General features: G+C 54.2%; 1 protein-coding gene across 10 annotated transcripts in view; it reads right to left on the bottom strand.

The window, feature by feature from the left end:
• Window positions 1–16,894, bottom strand: part of LOC128574629 (calmodulin-binding transcription activator 1) — a 759,325-nt gene that overhangs the window by 97,406 nt on the left and 645,025 nt on the right. For 9 of the 10 annotated variants that reach the window (XM_053575459.1, XM_053575460.1, XM_053575461.1 and 6 more), the window contains one exon: window positions 4,061–4,214. The exons of the other annotated variant lie outside the window; for it this stretch is intronic. In XM_053575459.1, the coding sequence (XP_053431434.1) occupies window positions 4,061–4,214 (154 nt within the window). The remainder of the gene's footprint in view (window positions 1–4,060; window positions 4,215–16,894) is intronic. 10 annotated transcript variants of the gene reach the window in all.

Genomic DNA, 16,894 nt, shown 5'->3' with positions numbered 1-16,894 from the left:
GATCATGTTCACTTGAGTTCTATAAACTCCAGTCCCCAGACAGAAGCCCAAATAATCATCCCCAGGCCTAGAGCTGAAAAGAGCAATTCTGTGCACCATGATCCAGAAAGCTGAAGCCTACAGGGGCACCCCAGGCCAAACTCAGCTCTGCTCAGCCCTGAATGACTCACATGCAGAACCTTATTCCCCAAAGTATGTTAGGGCATGAGTCCTTAGCAAAAAAAATACACTTCCCAGACTCCCTTGAAACTAGGGGTTCCCACATGACTTAATTCTGGCCAATGGTATATGAGTAGAAAAGATGTGTGTAATTTTTCAACCCTGTCGATAAAGGGAAGAAGCTTTTCTCCCCTTCCAACTGGTTGGAATGCAGTTGCAATGGCAGGAGCTGAAGCAGCCATCTGGGACCTACACAAAAGAGGGCAACAAGCTAGAAAGGGCAGGGTAACCACCTGGCAGGAAGCTGAGTGGCTGATCCCTGACACTGTGGGGCTGCCACAGCAACCCTGAACTGCTGTGTGAAAGAGAAATAAGCTTCTATTTCATTTAAGCTGCTGTTTTTGCTTTTTGTCACAGAGGCAGGACCTGTATTCTAACTGCTACAGAAGAGATTACAAGAGACAAGAAGGAGTTTTGGAAATACAGTGGGAATTCCTATCAGATGTCTTCATTTATTTCTGTGTTCATTTTCTTATCTGGAGGAGCACTCCTCAGATGGCAGGTTGAAGGGAAGCCTCCTCTGACCAAAGGGCACAAATTACAAGAATCAAGATGGGACTCTGAGAATAAGCCCAGCTGGTGAGCTTTCCCAAGGCATGAGAACAATGAGCCTCTCATCTCACAACAGGTGAGGTGAAGGCTGCGGATCAGAGTTCCCCTTCACCACCGATAAGCACAACATTTTGATTAAACCACTGACAACTCTGCTGTAGGGCAGAGAAATTTGGAAACATCAGGAAATCAAACTGTGAAGTCTTTGAAGGAATGTGATTTATGTGAAAATGTGATGAAGCTAATGTGTTTGGCTCCAGTGTTGGGTAGCATGCCTGATTCTGATGCCTTCTTGGCTCTGAGCACACTCTGCTTACCCTGAGCACAGTTAGCTGGTGCTCTGCGTGCGTTCCAGGCCCGATCGGCATCTAAGCTTCTGTGGGCACCGTGCTCCCGGCTGTGCCTCTGTAATCAGAGCCAGGCACAAGCACACGCGCTCCCAGTAATTGTGTGCTGCTCTGCTCCCCCCTCACAGCCCCCTGAGACCCCACAGAGCCAAGCGTTATTAGATTTATGGGGAGTTTGTTGAAATTTTACATAATTTTCTTGCTGCACTGCAGATTTTTGAGCAGGCGTTCGCAGTTCCTACTAGTCACACATCAGAGGCCCGCTCAGGTTGGGTTTCTCTCCCCCGTTCAGGAGCCTAATCCCTCCTCCCAGCCCTCCCAGCCAGGAGGTGGCATTCCTGTCCTAGAGGTCATGGCTCCTGTCTGGGGAAGGTGTCATGGAAAATGGAGATGACAGAAGGGCTGTCTGTGTGTGTTGAGAGGAATTTGGGCAGGCCTAGGCCAGAGACCTCTGGCTGTGGAGGGCGTCTTGCTCTTCCCTTGGGAGTATCCTTTCGGCTAACACAGTCTCTGGAACTTTTGTGGGGGCCTCCTCTCTGGGCGGATGGGACTTTTCACCAGGGATGGGGCCTAATTTGCCAGTGGAATCTGACAGTAACCTAAGAGGAAACAGAGGCCCAGAAAGGCCAGGGAGGAATGTCTTCCTTCCAACCGAGGATGCGCGTTGGGCATCGACTCCTCTCTCTAATGGTGAACATGGAGGGGCCTGATGTCCTGCAGAAGCACCCGGATCCTGGCCACCTTTCCAGGGAAGCATCTTTCTCTGGACCCTTGCTGGAAGCACTGACCAAGCCCCAAGTGCACCCTCCCATGGCAGCTTCTCTAGGACAAACCTGAACTACTTGGTGAGTCCACTTGCCAGGAAATAGGGAGAAGTAGCAGCCTCAGGCCCTAGTCTGCAGAGGCGAGGAGCTAGGTGCAGCTCCCTCAAGCTGGTGAATGCAGTGGCCTTGGTGCAGAGTCTGTTGGATTCATCTCTCACTTTACAGAGGTGGCCACAAAGCCAGGACCAGGGCCCCTTGCCTGACTCTCCAGCTCTTTCCCGCCTGCCCTGGGTAGGTTGCGTCAGTACCCCCTAGGAGTAGAACCATCGTGCTACTCTGCCAAGGCTCTGCTGGAGAGAAAGTGTGATCAGGCCAGGTGTGGGGGGAAGGGCTCCCTCAATGTCCAGTGCAAACCCAGGACAGGGGCAGGCAGGTCTGACAGCAGGGCCCCTGGAGACTTTGCCCCAGACCCCTGGCCTTGGAAAGAGGCTGAGGGGAGCCTTTGTCCAGCACTGTGCAGAGAATAGGAGAGACCCATGGGGAGCTAGCTTTCCTGTCCCCACATTTCCAGGTGCCCTGCAGGAGGGGCAGGGCAGCCCCTCTGGTTAAGGTGAGAGGCTGACTTCAGGCTGATGGCTCCTTGGTGGGGTTTGGGGGAGGTCTGGATACTGGGGCTGCAAAGTCCCTGCTAGGGGTGCGGAGGGCCACCAAGAGGCCACATGCAGGCTGAGAGCTGTAGGGTGAGGTGGGGTAGCAGACGAGGGCAGAGCAGTGGGGAAACCGCAGAAGGTGAACCACGATGACATGGCACAAGTCTTCACAGGGCAGAGGCTGGGATGGGGGCCCCTGCAGGCAGAGGGCTGTGTGCTGGGCTCGGTAGCTTGTGTGTCGAGTGGGGACATACGGAGGGCTTACGCAAGGAGGGACATAGCCAGAGCTGCAGTATCGAGGCTCCACTGCATGTAGCCTGGTTCTGGGAGGCCCCTGGGCCACCTAGTTTGACAGTGCCAAGGCCAGGCTGGCCTAAGCCTCCCCACGGGGCACTTGGTTCAGGAGGACGGTGTGTGAGGACTCTCAGTTTTGTGTCCAGCCCCTGGACAGTCTGGGCTATTGCCTGGGGGGGCCTCCCTTTGTATGGGGAGCCCTTCATCCTCCTGACCTCCCCAACCCTGAGGCTGGGGGCAAGTCCCTGAAGCTGAGCACTCAGGGGACTTGAGGTCAGCCAGTCTTTGCAGGTGCCCTGGCCTCAGTTTGGACTCCCCCAGGGACAGGACCCTTCTCATACTCTCTCTGTTCCCAAATTCCCCTGAAAGGATGTTTTAGCTCCTTCCCTGTACATGGTGACCCAACAGCTGCTTCTCTGAGGAAGTACTGGTTCCAGTAACCCATCGACCTGCCTTCTTTGCCCTGATGACAGGTTTTTGGCCTGAGCCTCAGTGATCAATATTCTGGAACCCTGTGGGCCTTATGTCCAGCACTGGGCAGCCCCCATGCTCTTCTCGTGTCTGGCAGACCTGGTTTGTTCTCCTTAAGCCCAGCTGTCCAGGGGCAGGAGAGGCTCATGGAATCTGGTACTGGCTGCGCCCCAGTTTCCAGGACTCGCTGGGTGTTTTGCATTCAGTGATTTGCACCTGACAGATGCTTCAGAAAGCATCACTTTGCTGACAAAATGAAATCCAGCTCAATTACCATCATCCATTTGCCACCCAGCCTGTGAGCTGAGGCAGGCCCTGTATCCAGCAGGCGGTAGCTGAGCCCAGAGCCAGTGCAGACAGGTTGAGGCTGGCATCAGGGTCAGCTCTGGCTGTCCCCTCCTTTGTCCCCTAGCCTCTCCCTGCCTGGCCTGTCCCCTGCCTGTCTGTGGCCCGGGAGACACATTCGCAGGCCCACTCTCTGCTTTGCTCCTTGCTTATGTTGCTTGTGTCTCTGAACCTCACTTTTCCCATCTGTCAAATGGGCCTGATATTCTGTGCCCTGCTTGAGTGGGGGCTCACAAGGCCCATGTGGGGGCACCAAGGGTGTGAACATTCCAAGAATTACGTTCACAGCGCTACCATCATCTGAGCCAGATGGGGCTCCACAGTCGGGTCCCTGCAGCCGTGGAGGACTATCCAGGGCCTGCCTGGACGGCACCAGCTGGTCCCCAGTGTGGACGCCCGGCCGGCTGAGGCTACTCACACATGGGCTTCAGCTGCCCGATGAGCTCCTCCTTCGTCCATTTTGCCCACTCCTTCTTGTCAGTGTTGATGGAGCAGAGGATGGGGCCGCAGGGCTTGCCACAGTCCTCGATGGCCGGCACGTTCAGGTAGTGCACCAGGACGATGTCGGGGTTCTGTAGGGAGAGCACAGGGACTGGCAGCATGAGGGTGGCACAGCGCCCGCCACAGTCGGGGCGCCCAGACCTCCAGCAGGTATAGGCAGAGACTGAGTCCCCACTTTAGGCCTCCTGGGCCTTGGAGCTGCTGACGTCTGGAGCCAAGGACTCTCAGCTGCTGGCCGCCTGGTGCTGGGCAGGCAGGGTGTGGGCAGCCTCCCCTCTCTAGATTGCTAAACCCCTCCCCCTACAGCTGAGACAACTGGAAAAGTCTTTGCATGTGGGCCAACGTCCCCTGGAGGGAATCCTCTCCATCTGAGAAGCACATCAGTTGAAATGTGCGTAACTAAGGACCATGGACGTGAGGTCTACCTGTGTCTCCAGCCTCACATCCCGACTCACACTCACAGTGGCTCCTGGGGCACTTGCTCCCTGCTTCAAGCCTGACATGCATTTCCTTATCACAGCTTGCCAGACACTCCGACACAGGCACCTCCTCTTCCCAAGGGGACACAGAGGTCCCAGGCCTTCAGGTCCACTGCTGCTAGGAGCTGGCACCCCTCTACCCTTCAGCCTATTGTCTTCTCCCCACACAAACAGCCCACCATATAGTACTTTCCATCTAAGCATCGCCCAGGCAGCAGCTGACATCCAGAATCCCTGGGACCTCCTCCCAGGAAGCCCCTTTGGAGCTTAGAATGGATGGAAGCATTCCTGGTCCAAAGACCGCAAGGGCCCAGTTTGTCTCAAAGTAGTCTTATTTAAAGGAGTTAGCCTCTGACCAGCAGATTCCATTCAGAATTCCCTCCGTCCCTTTCCTGACACCTAAATTCTGCGGGGCCTTCATGGGATAACATCTATCCTGTGATGGGCACCGGGCCTTCCAGAGATTTCTCATGGCTCCCAGAAGGCAGGTCTGTTATGTGGCCAGGTCAGGCCTGATGACTTTGTTACGAAACAATCCTGCCACTTTAAAGATGCATCTGGATAAACCCAGAAAAACTAGGCTTATCCCCTTAGAAGGTATTTCTTGAACCATTTTCTCTTTACATTGTTCTAAGGAAACATGACATGAGCCTATGAAAAGAGCCCTGGGGGCGCCCCCTCCTGTGCCTCTTCCCCAGGCCTGTCCCCTCGGTGTTTTCCACCTGATGTTCAACCACAAGTCCCAGTACCCGGCATGGGCAGGACCCCAGGCCGGAGGCAGCTCAATCTGAAGCTTTTTTTTTTGGATGTGGTCAGAGAAAGAGTTGTAAATGAATATATGAATCAATCACACCATTAATAAAAAAAAGACTCAAGACTACACCATGCCTGGTGTAAGGAAGTAGACTGGCATAATTTAAAAAGATTTTCAATAAGGGTTGAAACACGGTTTTTTTCTTGCCAACGCTCAGTTAACCAGGAAATTAAATCAACACGAACAGGAGCCTTCTTGTTAATGGCAGCTTTTCTGGACTGCGGTAATCATGCTCCTTAATAATAATGATAATCCCTGACATCGGTGCAGCACTTTATTCTTTTCAAAGCACTTTCCAGCCATTATCTCATTTGGGGCCCCTGCTAGCTGGGGAGGCAGGCTGGCCGGGGCAGGGCAGGGCACCCTCTGCTCGGACCAGGGCATGGCTGCTCAACAAAGTTGCGGCTTGCTGGGGCAGAGCCTGGGCCTCGGGGATTCTGATTCCAGACTCTGGTCCTGCTGGGACCTCTGGTGGCCTCCTTTTGCTTCCCCCAAGTTCTTTGCCATCTCCCATTTTGCTTCATCTGGCAACATGCCCTGAGCAGTCTGTGGGCTGGGGAGGTCTGCTGTGTCTGTGACACGGATGGGGTGACTGAGGAGAGTGGGTGATTCACCGAGTCCCTGACCCGTGTTCTTCCCCCTGACCGGTGCACTGGCCTTTCCATGCTGCGTCTGGGCAGGGTGCGCCTGCCTGAGCCTGCACCCAGCGGTGGCAGTACAGCTGCTGAGCAAGATGAGTAAGGATCAAAGGGCTGCAGGGCCTTCTCTGATCCGGCCCCTAGAGCAGGAGCCTGGCCCTGTAGGAGGGAGTCAGGTTGTCAGTAGCCTAGGAGATGAAAGGGCTGCAGCCTCCTGCCCCACAGCCCTGCTGAGCATGCAGCCTGGGCTCCTGGGACATGCAGGAAGAGGCCTGTGGAGCAAAGGCTGTCACTCTCCATGAACCAAACTCCCATACCTACAGCTCCTCCTGCCCTAGCATCAAGAGGCTCCTGTCAAGAAACTCCACTGTCCGCCTGCAGGGCCTGGCCTCCCTCTATATAACCAGCTTCCCCTGTTCTTTGAGGAAAGGCACCAGGACCTCCTCCTCCAGGAAACCTTCCCTGATACCTTACCCTCTCTCCCTCTGCTGTAGCAGGATGGCAATCAGTTTTGTGTCTTTTTCTTTTTTTCAGACAGAGTCTCATTATGTTGCCCTTGGTAGAGTGCTATGGTGTCACAGTTCACAGCAACCTCCAACTCTTGGGCTTAAGAGATTCTCTTGCCTCAGCCTCCCAAGTAGCTGGGACTACAGGTGCTTGCCACAATGCCCAGCTATGTTTTGTTGCAGTTGTTATTGTTGTTTAGCAGGCCCGGGCTGGGCTCCAACCCAGCTCCCTCAGTGCATGTGGCTGGCGCTGTAACCACTGTGCTACAGGTGCCCCGCTGGTTTTGTGTAGTAATTGTCTGCACATCTACTGCATTACATCAACCTCAGGGATGGTGCCCTGGAGATAGAACATTGTCTGGTCATAACTGGAGCTCACTTCATATTTGTAGATTTGAATTAGGCCGAACTGTGGCCTCTTGTCCTCATCCTCCCCACACTTATGTTCCACTGACATCTGTTTTTGGTTGTCTCTGTCTACTAAGGGCAGGGAAGCCTTTGGGAACATGGAACTTTCAGGGGGAGGCTAAGATGTAAGGCTGGTTCTTAGTCTTGTCTGGGTCTGAAGTCCCACTCCTATCCCCCCAAAATGCCCCAGGGCATATCAACACTGCCTTTCAGGGCTTTCCAGGTCCATGGTCAGCAGACACTACTTTGGTAACTACTGAGTTAGGGATTATAGAGCGTCTCAGCTCAAGGCATGTGCCTGACACACAGGTCCGTTCCCAGAGTTCTACCCAGGGTCTTGCCTGTCTTTGGTTGTTTTGACACAATTAGCAGGAAGTCCTAGTCCCTGGAGGGCCTTGAGGACTGGGTTGGGATCAGGAGATGCGGGAGCAGCTGTGGGGCCTCCATCCCCCAGCTGGAGTTCCTGCCCCTGGAACTCTGGAGTTGCATGTTAAGTAACAACCTCCTGGCATGGGGCTGGCTTTAAGACACAGACTGATGGAAGTATTTTTTGAAATTTGGGGGATACATCGCTTCTTGGCAATGTTGTGATTTTATTCATTAGTTGTACATTTTATTGGGTGTTTTTGGCAGAAAAATATGTTAGCCTTGGAGTCCTAATGTATCAGTCTCATGGAGTGTTCACAATAATGTCAGGGTCCCTGCCGCCAGAAGCAAGATGGGCTCTGGTGAACCAGCTGGGCTGGCCAGCTGGACAGATGTGTGTGGGGATGGTGGGGGTGGTGGGGTCTGCCTCTGAGGGTCACAGGAGGGGGGTACTTCCCACCAGTCCTCTTGATTCCTGATTCTGGACAACTGAAAACCAGGTTGCCTTGGCCTTGCCGGGGCCACTCTCCTGTTTCTCTGGGGTTTTTGGTCCAGAGCAGGCCGTGTGGGTTGGGCGAAGGTATGAGAGCTTGTTGTCAGGTGCCTCCCTGGGCTGTGGAATTTCCACAGTGATGCTAGAGGCTGTCCCCCCAATGTGGGCATGGCCTTTGGAAGTGAGTCCCACGTGTCCTGGAAGCCTGGTCGGTGTCTGAGGCTGTGGGAAGGGAGCCTCATGGGTGGGCTGTGGCCATGCTGGTGGTAGGGGAAGCCAAGGATAAGAAAAGTCTCAGAGAAGTTCCAGAATCTTCTGGAAACAGGCATGGACTAGGGAATCCCACCCTCCCTCTTGGTGCCTCCAGCTTCTCATCTATAAATGGAAGTAGCGCGCCTGCTATGCCTGCAGGGGCCAGGGCAGGGCCTCAGAAAGGTCTGGATGCCATCTGGGCGGACTGAAGCCCTGCTGTGCTCGCCCCCAACTGCCACTGAGCCAAGCCAGAGCCCTGATACTACTCCTGAGAGGACGACCAGAGTGGAACTTCCAGAGGCAGTTACCCCCTTAAAACTCACTTTAGCCACTGGCTGCCCGGCCTGCCCTGGTTCCTCCCCTGCCCGTGTGCATGCCCTTCCTCTGTGGGGCTCTCTCCCCTTCTCTGTCTTTGGGGACCTCATCCAGTAGACTCTGAGGACTCCCGAATTTCCCTTTCCAGCACTTGTCCGACTGCCTTTCAACAGCTCCCCGTGGAGGCCTCAAAAGACCCAGGGCTTCCGGGCTGAGCACAACCCCTGACTACAGCCACTACACCTGGCCCACCTGGGGCTGCACTCAACAGTGAGAGGCACCTGTGTCCCCTAGCTGCCCAAGGCTAGAACCTGGGAGCCATACTTTCTTATTCTGTCCCTCCTTCCATCTAGTCCACCGCCAAGTCTTGCCAGGTTTTTCTTCCCATGAATCTGACTTGCCCATTTGGCCCACATACCTGCCACCACCGAGTCCAAGCCTCCACCTGCTTCCTATGGACATGGGATCGAAGCCCTTCCTCCCAGTCCACACTTCAAACACCAGCAGCTGCGATTGGGCTACTCTGGCGAGGGCTCCTGGCACTCAAACTAGAGCCCATGTGCCTGCTGTGGTTGTAGGCACGGCCATCTGTGCTTGTCGCCAGCCGCTCCTGGCCTGGTGCTCCCCCCCACTGCCCGGGTTCCCACCACCCTATTTCCCTAATCTTCAGCCTTCAGCATCAGTCCCAGGTCTCATGGAAACCTCATTGAGCCACCTGGCTCCCGGCCCTCCCGTGCGGTGAGCCTCTCCACTCCCTGCCTAGGACTCATCTCTCAGTTCCTGTTCAGTAACTACTTGGGTTTTGGCCTGTGTGCCCAGCCATAAACGTGAGGTCTGGATGGCCAGGCCTTTCTTGCTCATGGCTGGCTCCCCAACCCAAGGCAGGGCGGATACGCAGCAGGTGCTCCCGTCCCAGGCGGCTGGTCCTTGCTGGGGAACTGCTGCGCGGGTAACTGTTTCCTCCTTGGTGACTCAGTGTCTCAGGACCAACCCTGGAGAAACCCTGGTGTGTCTTCCAGAGGGACTGTCAGAAGGAGGGATGGGATTATTAGAGGCTGCCCCAGGCATGGGTTGAGTGGCACCTGCGGGGCCCACACCAGTGCAGGAGGCTCAGCTTGTCCCTCAATATAGGTGCACTTCTCTCTCTTCTTTAATCTGAAAGTCTGAGTTTTAGATTTGCTGATTACCTAGTTCCAGACTGCCAGGACTCTGCAGGGCAGAGGACTCAGGCTGAAGGTGGTGAAAGGGCATCTCCCAGGAGCCCAAGTCAAAGTCAGTCTCTTAGATGCTTTTTCCAGATGGTACCTTTCACCTAAACCACAGGGACAATGGGAGTACAGAGAATAAACTGAGGACCTTAACTTCAAAGGCACAGGCGGGATTAAGAATGTTCTGCAGGAAACACTTGTTAGACAGGCTCTTTAGTGCAGGACTTGTCAGAGCCTTGACGGTGCTGTGTATAGGAGGACCCCTCTGTGGCACTGCAGTGGGCAGGCCTCTCCAAGGCTATTTGACTATAAATGTGAGCACCTCTCGTGACCCTCCTAGTGTTCTGGAACATACTTTGGGAACCTCTGATAGAATTCAAAGCCAAAGGAAACAACTTTCAGAGCTACTGGGAGAGAGGGGTCCTTGCCAGTCCCCAGAGTCTCTGGGGAAATTGGGCTTCAGGTGCCCCCTCTCCCACTGCCCCCCATCCTTGGCCTGGCCTGAGTGCCTGAAGGTGGGGGAGAGGTGGGCAGGAGGTGAGGAGAGCGTAGTAGGTCAGACTGCTAGCTTCGTTTAATCTTAATGACAGGTGATGAGGATTTGAGGAAGTGAAACTGCTTTGAACAAGAAAGCCTCACCAGCTCCATGAGGCTGGCAGTGATTATGCAGGAGTTCATGACTGAGGTGGACAACAAAGGGGGCCCGCAGGGGCCCAAACGGCAGCTCCTGTGGTCTGGATTAATACACAGCAGCTCCTGCTGCAAAAGCTCTGGCTTTATACTCCCCTGCCTGGGGAACCTGGGCACAGCAGCCTGGGAGAGCGCAGGGAAGGAGGGCTGGGCAGGTGTTCTTACCCATCGCTTCCCACCAGCCCGGGGGCACCAGCTTCCCCAGCAGAGCCCCCAGCCCTTGGAGGATGGACCTCAGGCCAGGCCTGGGGCAGGAGGGAAAGAAAAGAAGGAAGGAAGAAGGGGTGGAGAAAGAGAGAGGGAGACAGACCAAGAAAGGTGCTGCAAAGTGATGTGGGAAGTTCAAGCCATGGGTGGGTACCAAGCTCTCCCGAGCTCTCAAAGATTCTGATTCAAACCCTGAATGATCTGCCCACAGCTCCTGGTTTCTGAGGGGAGGCATATGGTGTAAGGTGGGTGAATGGGTGCTCCCCCTCAGGCCAGCACCTGCTCTTGCTGAGCTTAGTGTCCACTCTTTGGAGCCAGGGAGATGAATACAAATGGCCTTGACCTTGTATCAAGGCCATTCTCCTACCAGGCCACCGACACTGCTTGCTAAGTGGGTGTCCAGGACTCTGACTCTGGTGTGGGGTGGGGTGGGGGGGCAGTCCTGTATCAGAGGGAAGCTGAGCCCTACGCTGCCTGCAAGTGGAGCCTGCTCCAGGGACGGCTGAGGCTGCGGTGGGAGCTTCTCATCACAGACCTGCCCAGGGAGCTCCAGGCACCCAGAGCCCTGGGAAACTGACATCCTTCTCTTGGCCATTTCTGGGTGGATGCTGGGTAACAGGGTGCCGGCTGGGGCCCCGCAACTGGGCCCTGACTCCTCCACCTCTGCTGGGTGGGAGGAAGCCCAGAGCCGGCACCCCTTTCCCTGGAGTAAGCAGGCCGGCAACACAAGGAGTGGTTAAAAATGCAAAAAGCTGTTGGTTTTGATAAGGAAAAATGCAGCTGCAACATCTGTTTGACTCTTGTTTGCAGCTTCATCAACACTAAGTGGTCAATAAATCAGAGTGGCGTGGCGTTCCGTTTCTTCTGGGGCTCAGCCATTAATCTCGTGCCAGTTCTCATGAAAAATGAAGGAGAGAGGCCTGTGAGATACTGACAATGTATACATTACCCAGAAAGTCCTAATAGCATGTAATAGTGGCACACACCTCCCACCTGCCGCAGGGGGCGCGGGGGACGGGCCTGTGCGCACCAGCAGGGGAGGAAGGGGGAGGGGGGCGAGCGAGTAAATCAGCATGGTTTGCGCCACAAGCCCAGTCTATTATTGCATTTGTCATATTAGCGCCATTTATGCAGATTCCACATGCCCCATCAGCCCAATCTTCAGGGGGACGGCCTCCCCCGTACCTGGGTGCTTAATAACCAATGAGGGCAGGAGCCCGTGAAGCAGGCGTGCAAAGCAGGCCGGAGGAAGGGTGGGATTTATTAGGGGATGAATAAATGATGATAGCAGGTGGCTCAGGGCTGTGGTGCCACGAGGCTGCAAGGCAGAGAAAAATCCTCTTACCCACGTTCTGGCTGCCCCAGGCAGCTGCGTGGGGTGCCTGTCCTCTCTGCTCTGGATAAAGGCATGAGGTGGGCTCATTGGGGTAGACTCCCTGGAGCTGAGGCCTGAGGCTAGAAGGAACTATACTCCCCGAGAAGGGCCAGGGTGGGCAGGCACCCACAGCTCAGGTCTCCTGGGATCTGCTGGATGCTGGATTCCACTGCCTTCCTCTTAGCTTCCTCTGTCCTGCCATGGAAGGGAATAGGGTCCTCCTGGGCCCCAGTGGAAGCAGCAGGTGTCCTGTTCTGCCACATGTGGGTGTGGCCGTGTTCTGGCTGCTTCCTGGGCCACAGTAGGCCTGCCCCCTTAGCACGCATCTCCCAGAGGGCACTTCTACCTTCGAAGATCACTTTCCCAGTGTCAGCTGTGTCCTGTGCCTCACACTCAAGCTTCACATATGTTTTGTCCTTAACCGATGTGGATACTGGTGTTACCCTCCTCACAGAGAGGCAAGTGCATTTGAGGTCACTGAGATTCAGCCCCAGCCCTGAGCTTGAAGCCACTATCTTCACACGACCCTCTGCCCCCTGGGCTCTGCAGGACGCCGAGGGATTTCCCGGCAGGGCTGCATGCTCTGTCCCCAGTTCCCTGGGTGGTGGCATCCTAGTCAGTGTCTGCACCAGAGCAAGAGTGGGTCCTGGCTGGGCCATGTAGGTGCAGGGACCTGGTGGGAACTAGGATGGGGCTGGAAGACTCCTGCACTGGTCTTGGAGCTCCTCAGGTGGGACCAAGGATGCAGATGTCCCTGTCTCCACAACGGAGCCAGGCAGTAGTCAGGACACGCTCTGTGGGGGTGTTCGAGGGAGTTGGGGGAACAGCCGCAAGGAACGAGACCTGGAGCTGAGCTCACAGCACCTGGGGGGCAGATCCAGGCCCTTAAGTCAATCAGTTAAAGAAGCAAAAAGCGAGGGAAGGGAGGGAGTCAGAACACAAACGGGGGCCCTGGTGCCCTTGGACTAGGCAGGGCCAGGCCCTGTATCACGTGCTGGGTTCGGGAGTTCCCTCTGTGGTTCCATGCAGGAAGGACACACAGAAAACCTTTTTGCTTCCTCACCAGCACTGGGCAGGGCCAGGTGACCAGCAGGAGGCCTGGAGGGCCCCATGAGTGGAGCCCCTACAGCCCCTTCCAATGGCTGCCCTCATTAAGTGAGCACACGTCCCAGCGGGAGTCAGGGCCGCAGCCCTTCCCTGCTTTGGAGGGAGGCTGGGAGACTTAATTAGTTAATGTGGGTAAAGTGGTCTGAAGATGAAAAACCCTGGGTAATTGCGGAGTGCTGCCGCTGTTGTTATTACACAATTACCAGAATTTTCCAGTCATGGGAATATAGTTAAACAATTTCCACCTGGTGCGGGGTTCTGGGCACCATGCTGGCTTCGGCACTGCCTGCCCTGCCTCCTTCAGCCTGAAGGTAACGGAGAAAAAACACGCTAACGCAGAAACCATGCTTGGCACCGTCCTGGGCACATCCCAAACGCCTGAGAATGCGGAGGTGAAGGATTATCTCCCACCCTCCCTGTGCAGAGAAGGATGTGTGTGCTCTGAGAGGAGCTAGAGGATCCCACCTGTCCAGACTTTCCAGCAGCCTCTGATGGAGTTCTACCCAAAGGCCCCTGGAAGGCCAAGCCATTCTGCACGGATGCTGAGGGGAAGGACGTTTCATTGGGCAGCGAGATCTGGTTGCATGTGTTGGGTGGGGGCCAGGTCTGGCCTTATTTAAAGTTGTTACAAATGATCTCAGAGAAGAAATGTCCAATGAAATCTCCTGTTTGCAGATGACTCTAAACTTTATGGGTAATGAACGCTCTCAGAGGTCGCCTTGGTGGGTGGAAGAGGGACAGATGGCTCCCAGTGCAGTGCAAGGCTGGGGAGGAGCGGAACAAACTGCCCGGGGAGGCTGTCATCTCTTGAGCCCAGGGAGGACCCTGGCCCAGAGTTGCTGCGGCGACCAGAAAGAGCCCAGCCTGGAGAAGTGGGCACAGCCTGGAAGGTGGTCTCTGTTACAGATGGTGACCCCCAACAGCAAGCATGGGAGTGAGGGGAATGACCACCGAGGAGGTGCAGGCAGCCCCCACAGGACAAAGACAAAACCAGAGAATGATTCAAGTCTCTTAGGTCAGAAAGGGAGAAGTGTGATTTTATCTGCAGATCCCAGAAGGCTAAGAATAAGGCTTCCCCTCCTCCAGAGCTCAGGGAGGTAACTTTGGCACAATCAAACTACACAGCGGGCATTAAACGTATACGACTCATTATTTCGAGGGAGATAGGGGCTGGGAAGTGTAGAGCGATTTTTCTAAAATGGGTGGCATTAGTTCGTGGATGGCTGGTCCTTAAGGCATTAAGGAAGGAGCTGGGGGATGTTGGGGTCATCATTTTCTGGAACTCAAATCCACGAGGCACCGTGATACTTGGTGCCACCCCAAAGTGGAATCCAGGGCTGGACGTTTCAGCCAGAGGGGTCAATGTCCACCCAACTGTTTGCCCCTTGCTGGGGACCTCTCAGGGCATGGGCTGCTTGGGCCCTGCAGTTGGCACAGCCTGAACTTGGAAGAGATTCCTGCTTCTCTCCTGCTCTCACCTTGAACTAGTTTTTGATTTATTAGAGATCACTGCAAGAGTTGCTTGAAGCAGCCCTGAGATAAGAAGACCTTATCCAGGGGCCTTTTGCTGGGACACAGACAACTCCTATAGGGAAAAGGTCCTACCCACGTGGGCAGCCCTGGGCTAGTAGGCAGCGGTCTCTCCTCCTCTGACCTCCTCTCCCCTCCCAGGAGTCAAATCTATGGCCCACAGGGCCTCCTCCTCACCAGTCTCACAGAAGCCCTACCTGCAGCCTAGATGTGGTCATGTCTTCCTGGAAGGCTGGAAGCTCACAGCCCTCCCCTGTCTCTCCCACCCTCTCTGAGGACATGCGTCTCAGTCCTCTTCCAGGGCTTGCTGTGCCTGCACAGGACTGTGCCCCATTAGGCAGTGAATCAGCCCCGTCAGGTGACAGTGGCACCACACAGCCATCACAGTGTCTCTAGAGTGACCCATGTGCTCTGGAGCCTTCCCTGCCCATCTGTGCCCCATGTAGCTCTGGAGGAAGTTGGGCATGTGCCACCATCCTCACTGGACTGAGAGGTGCCAAATGATCTGTTCATGGCCATGGCTAATGGGAGGCAGAGCTAGACACAAATGGTGTTCTTTTGATAAAAGTATCCACATTTTCCTTAGCAAACCAGCCATCTCCTCCCACTCAGTCCAGGGTGGAGCATGTGACTCAGGCTGGCCAATAGGAGCCCTGCCTTCTCTGGGCCAATTTGATTGGTTAGACTCATGGCCCCACCAGAGCCAATCAGAGATAATTCTGGGATTTTGGCTAGCGCCACTGGTAGGCAGAGATGCTCTTTCCTGCTGGACTTGAACCTGGGAGGATGACACCCAGTACTTCTGGAAGCCATCTCTTGCCAGCGCATGGAGTCTGAGAAGGCAGCTGGCATGGAGGAGGCTGAGCTGAGGGAAGGAGGCACTAGGCCTTGATGCCATCAATTGAACACCTGAAGCCGGCAAACCTCCAGACTTCCCAGTAACTTGAACCTCAAAATTACCACTTAACCTGAAATCAGTTCAAATTGAACTTTCTTTTGCATCAACCAAGAACCCCAATTTCTAAAAACATCCTATATTTACTTTCTGCTAAGCCAATAATTCTCTCCATTATGTAATGAAGACTCGTATCTGGTTTCAACCACCAGCACCACTATGATTACTGAGAACTATCATCTCTTTAGTCCTGTATCTTCCAGGTGCTGGATTCTAAGTACTGTCCAGGGCTTAGCTCACTTAATCCTCACAACTCTAGCCAAAGCCCCAGGCCTTGAGCCCAACCCTTCTGACGCTGAAGAAGCAGAGTGGTTGACAGTGGGTAGCCCAGAGGTCGCTGTCTGGGGTTGGTCCTGGGCTCTGTTCCTTCCTAGCTGTGAGCTTTGGCCAAGCACATCTTTGTGCCTCGGTGTTCTCACCTACAAAATGGAGATAATAATAGTACATTTCTTGAGGTGGTTGTGAAAATTCAATGAGTTAAAGCATTTGAACAGTGCTTTCCTGACACACAGCAAAGCTTTAAAATTGCCAGGTATCTCCGGGATTGGCCTTTTAAACTAGTGGTATGTGGCCTCATGCTGTGGCCGCAGACAAATTTCCCTAAGACCTTACAGAATTATATGTGGAGCAAAACTGAATTGATTCATATATTGCTTATTTACGAGGTGTGATTCTTTAAGATAGAAGTCCCTCCATGCAAAGTTTAGAAATCCTTTTCAAACACTGGGGAAGCAGCCTTATGTCCAGGGGATGCTCAAAGCATCGGAGGGATTTTGATGAGCTGAATGCCAGTCATTCTCATCCAATCATAAAAACAGGGTCTCTGAGACAATTCTTCCAACGGCTAGAAGAAAACAAAACTATATTTCCTCAAAAATTATTCTATAAGTCTCTATGCATTAAAGAGATCCCCACCCCACCTCCATCCTACCACATTGCCAGAATGTGTGGGAGTCTCCTAGGCCACTGGGCCCATTTCTAGTCCTCATCTGGATGATAAGGGCAGCAAGCGACCTGCAGGTCCTCGGGGAAACCCAAGTCATTCAAACCTTTCTCTGGTAATTATTATTCACTTCCCAGATGCTTTAGGTATTTTAATTTGTACAGGAAAGATCTTCAAGGAACCTACAAATCCTGGGTCTCCTGAACTCTGTTTTTTCCTCTTGGAACAGAGGATAATAAAAGTGGGAAGAAAAGCCTCATCAGGCCAACATGGCCATCCCTTTCCATTGCCAGTGGGACAACTGAGCCAGGAGAGACTGTGACTTGCCGAATGCCAGCAGATGGGGAGAAAGACAGAGGACAGTGACCCACACCTGACACCTCCCCACCTTGCTTGGCTTCTTGGCTTTGCTCCTTCCCCAATGTTTGGATTTGTTCCGAAACAAATGATTGCAGAGAGAATATG

The sequence above is a fragment of the Nycticebus coucang genome, chromosome 22, assembly GCF_027406575.1.
Source record: "Nycticebus coucang isolate mNycCou1 chromosome 22, mNycCou1.pri, whole genome shotgun sequence".
In the NCBI taxonomy this organism is placed as follows: domain Eukaryota; kingdom Metazoa; phylum Chordata; class Mammalia; order Primates; family Lorisidae; genus Nycticebus; species Nycticebus coucang.
This window is presented reverse-complemented; position numbering and strand designations above follow the sequence as displayed.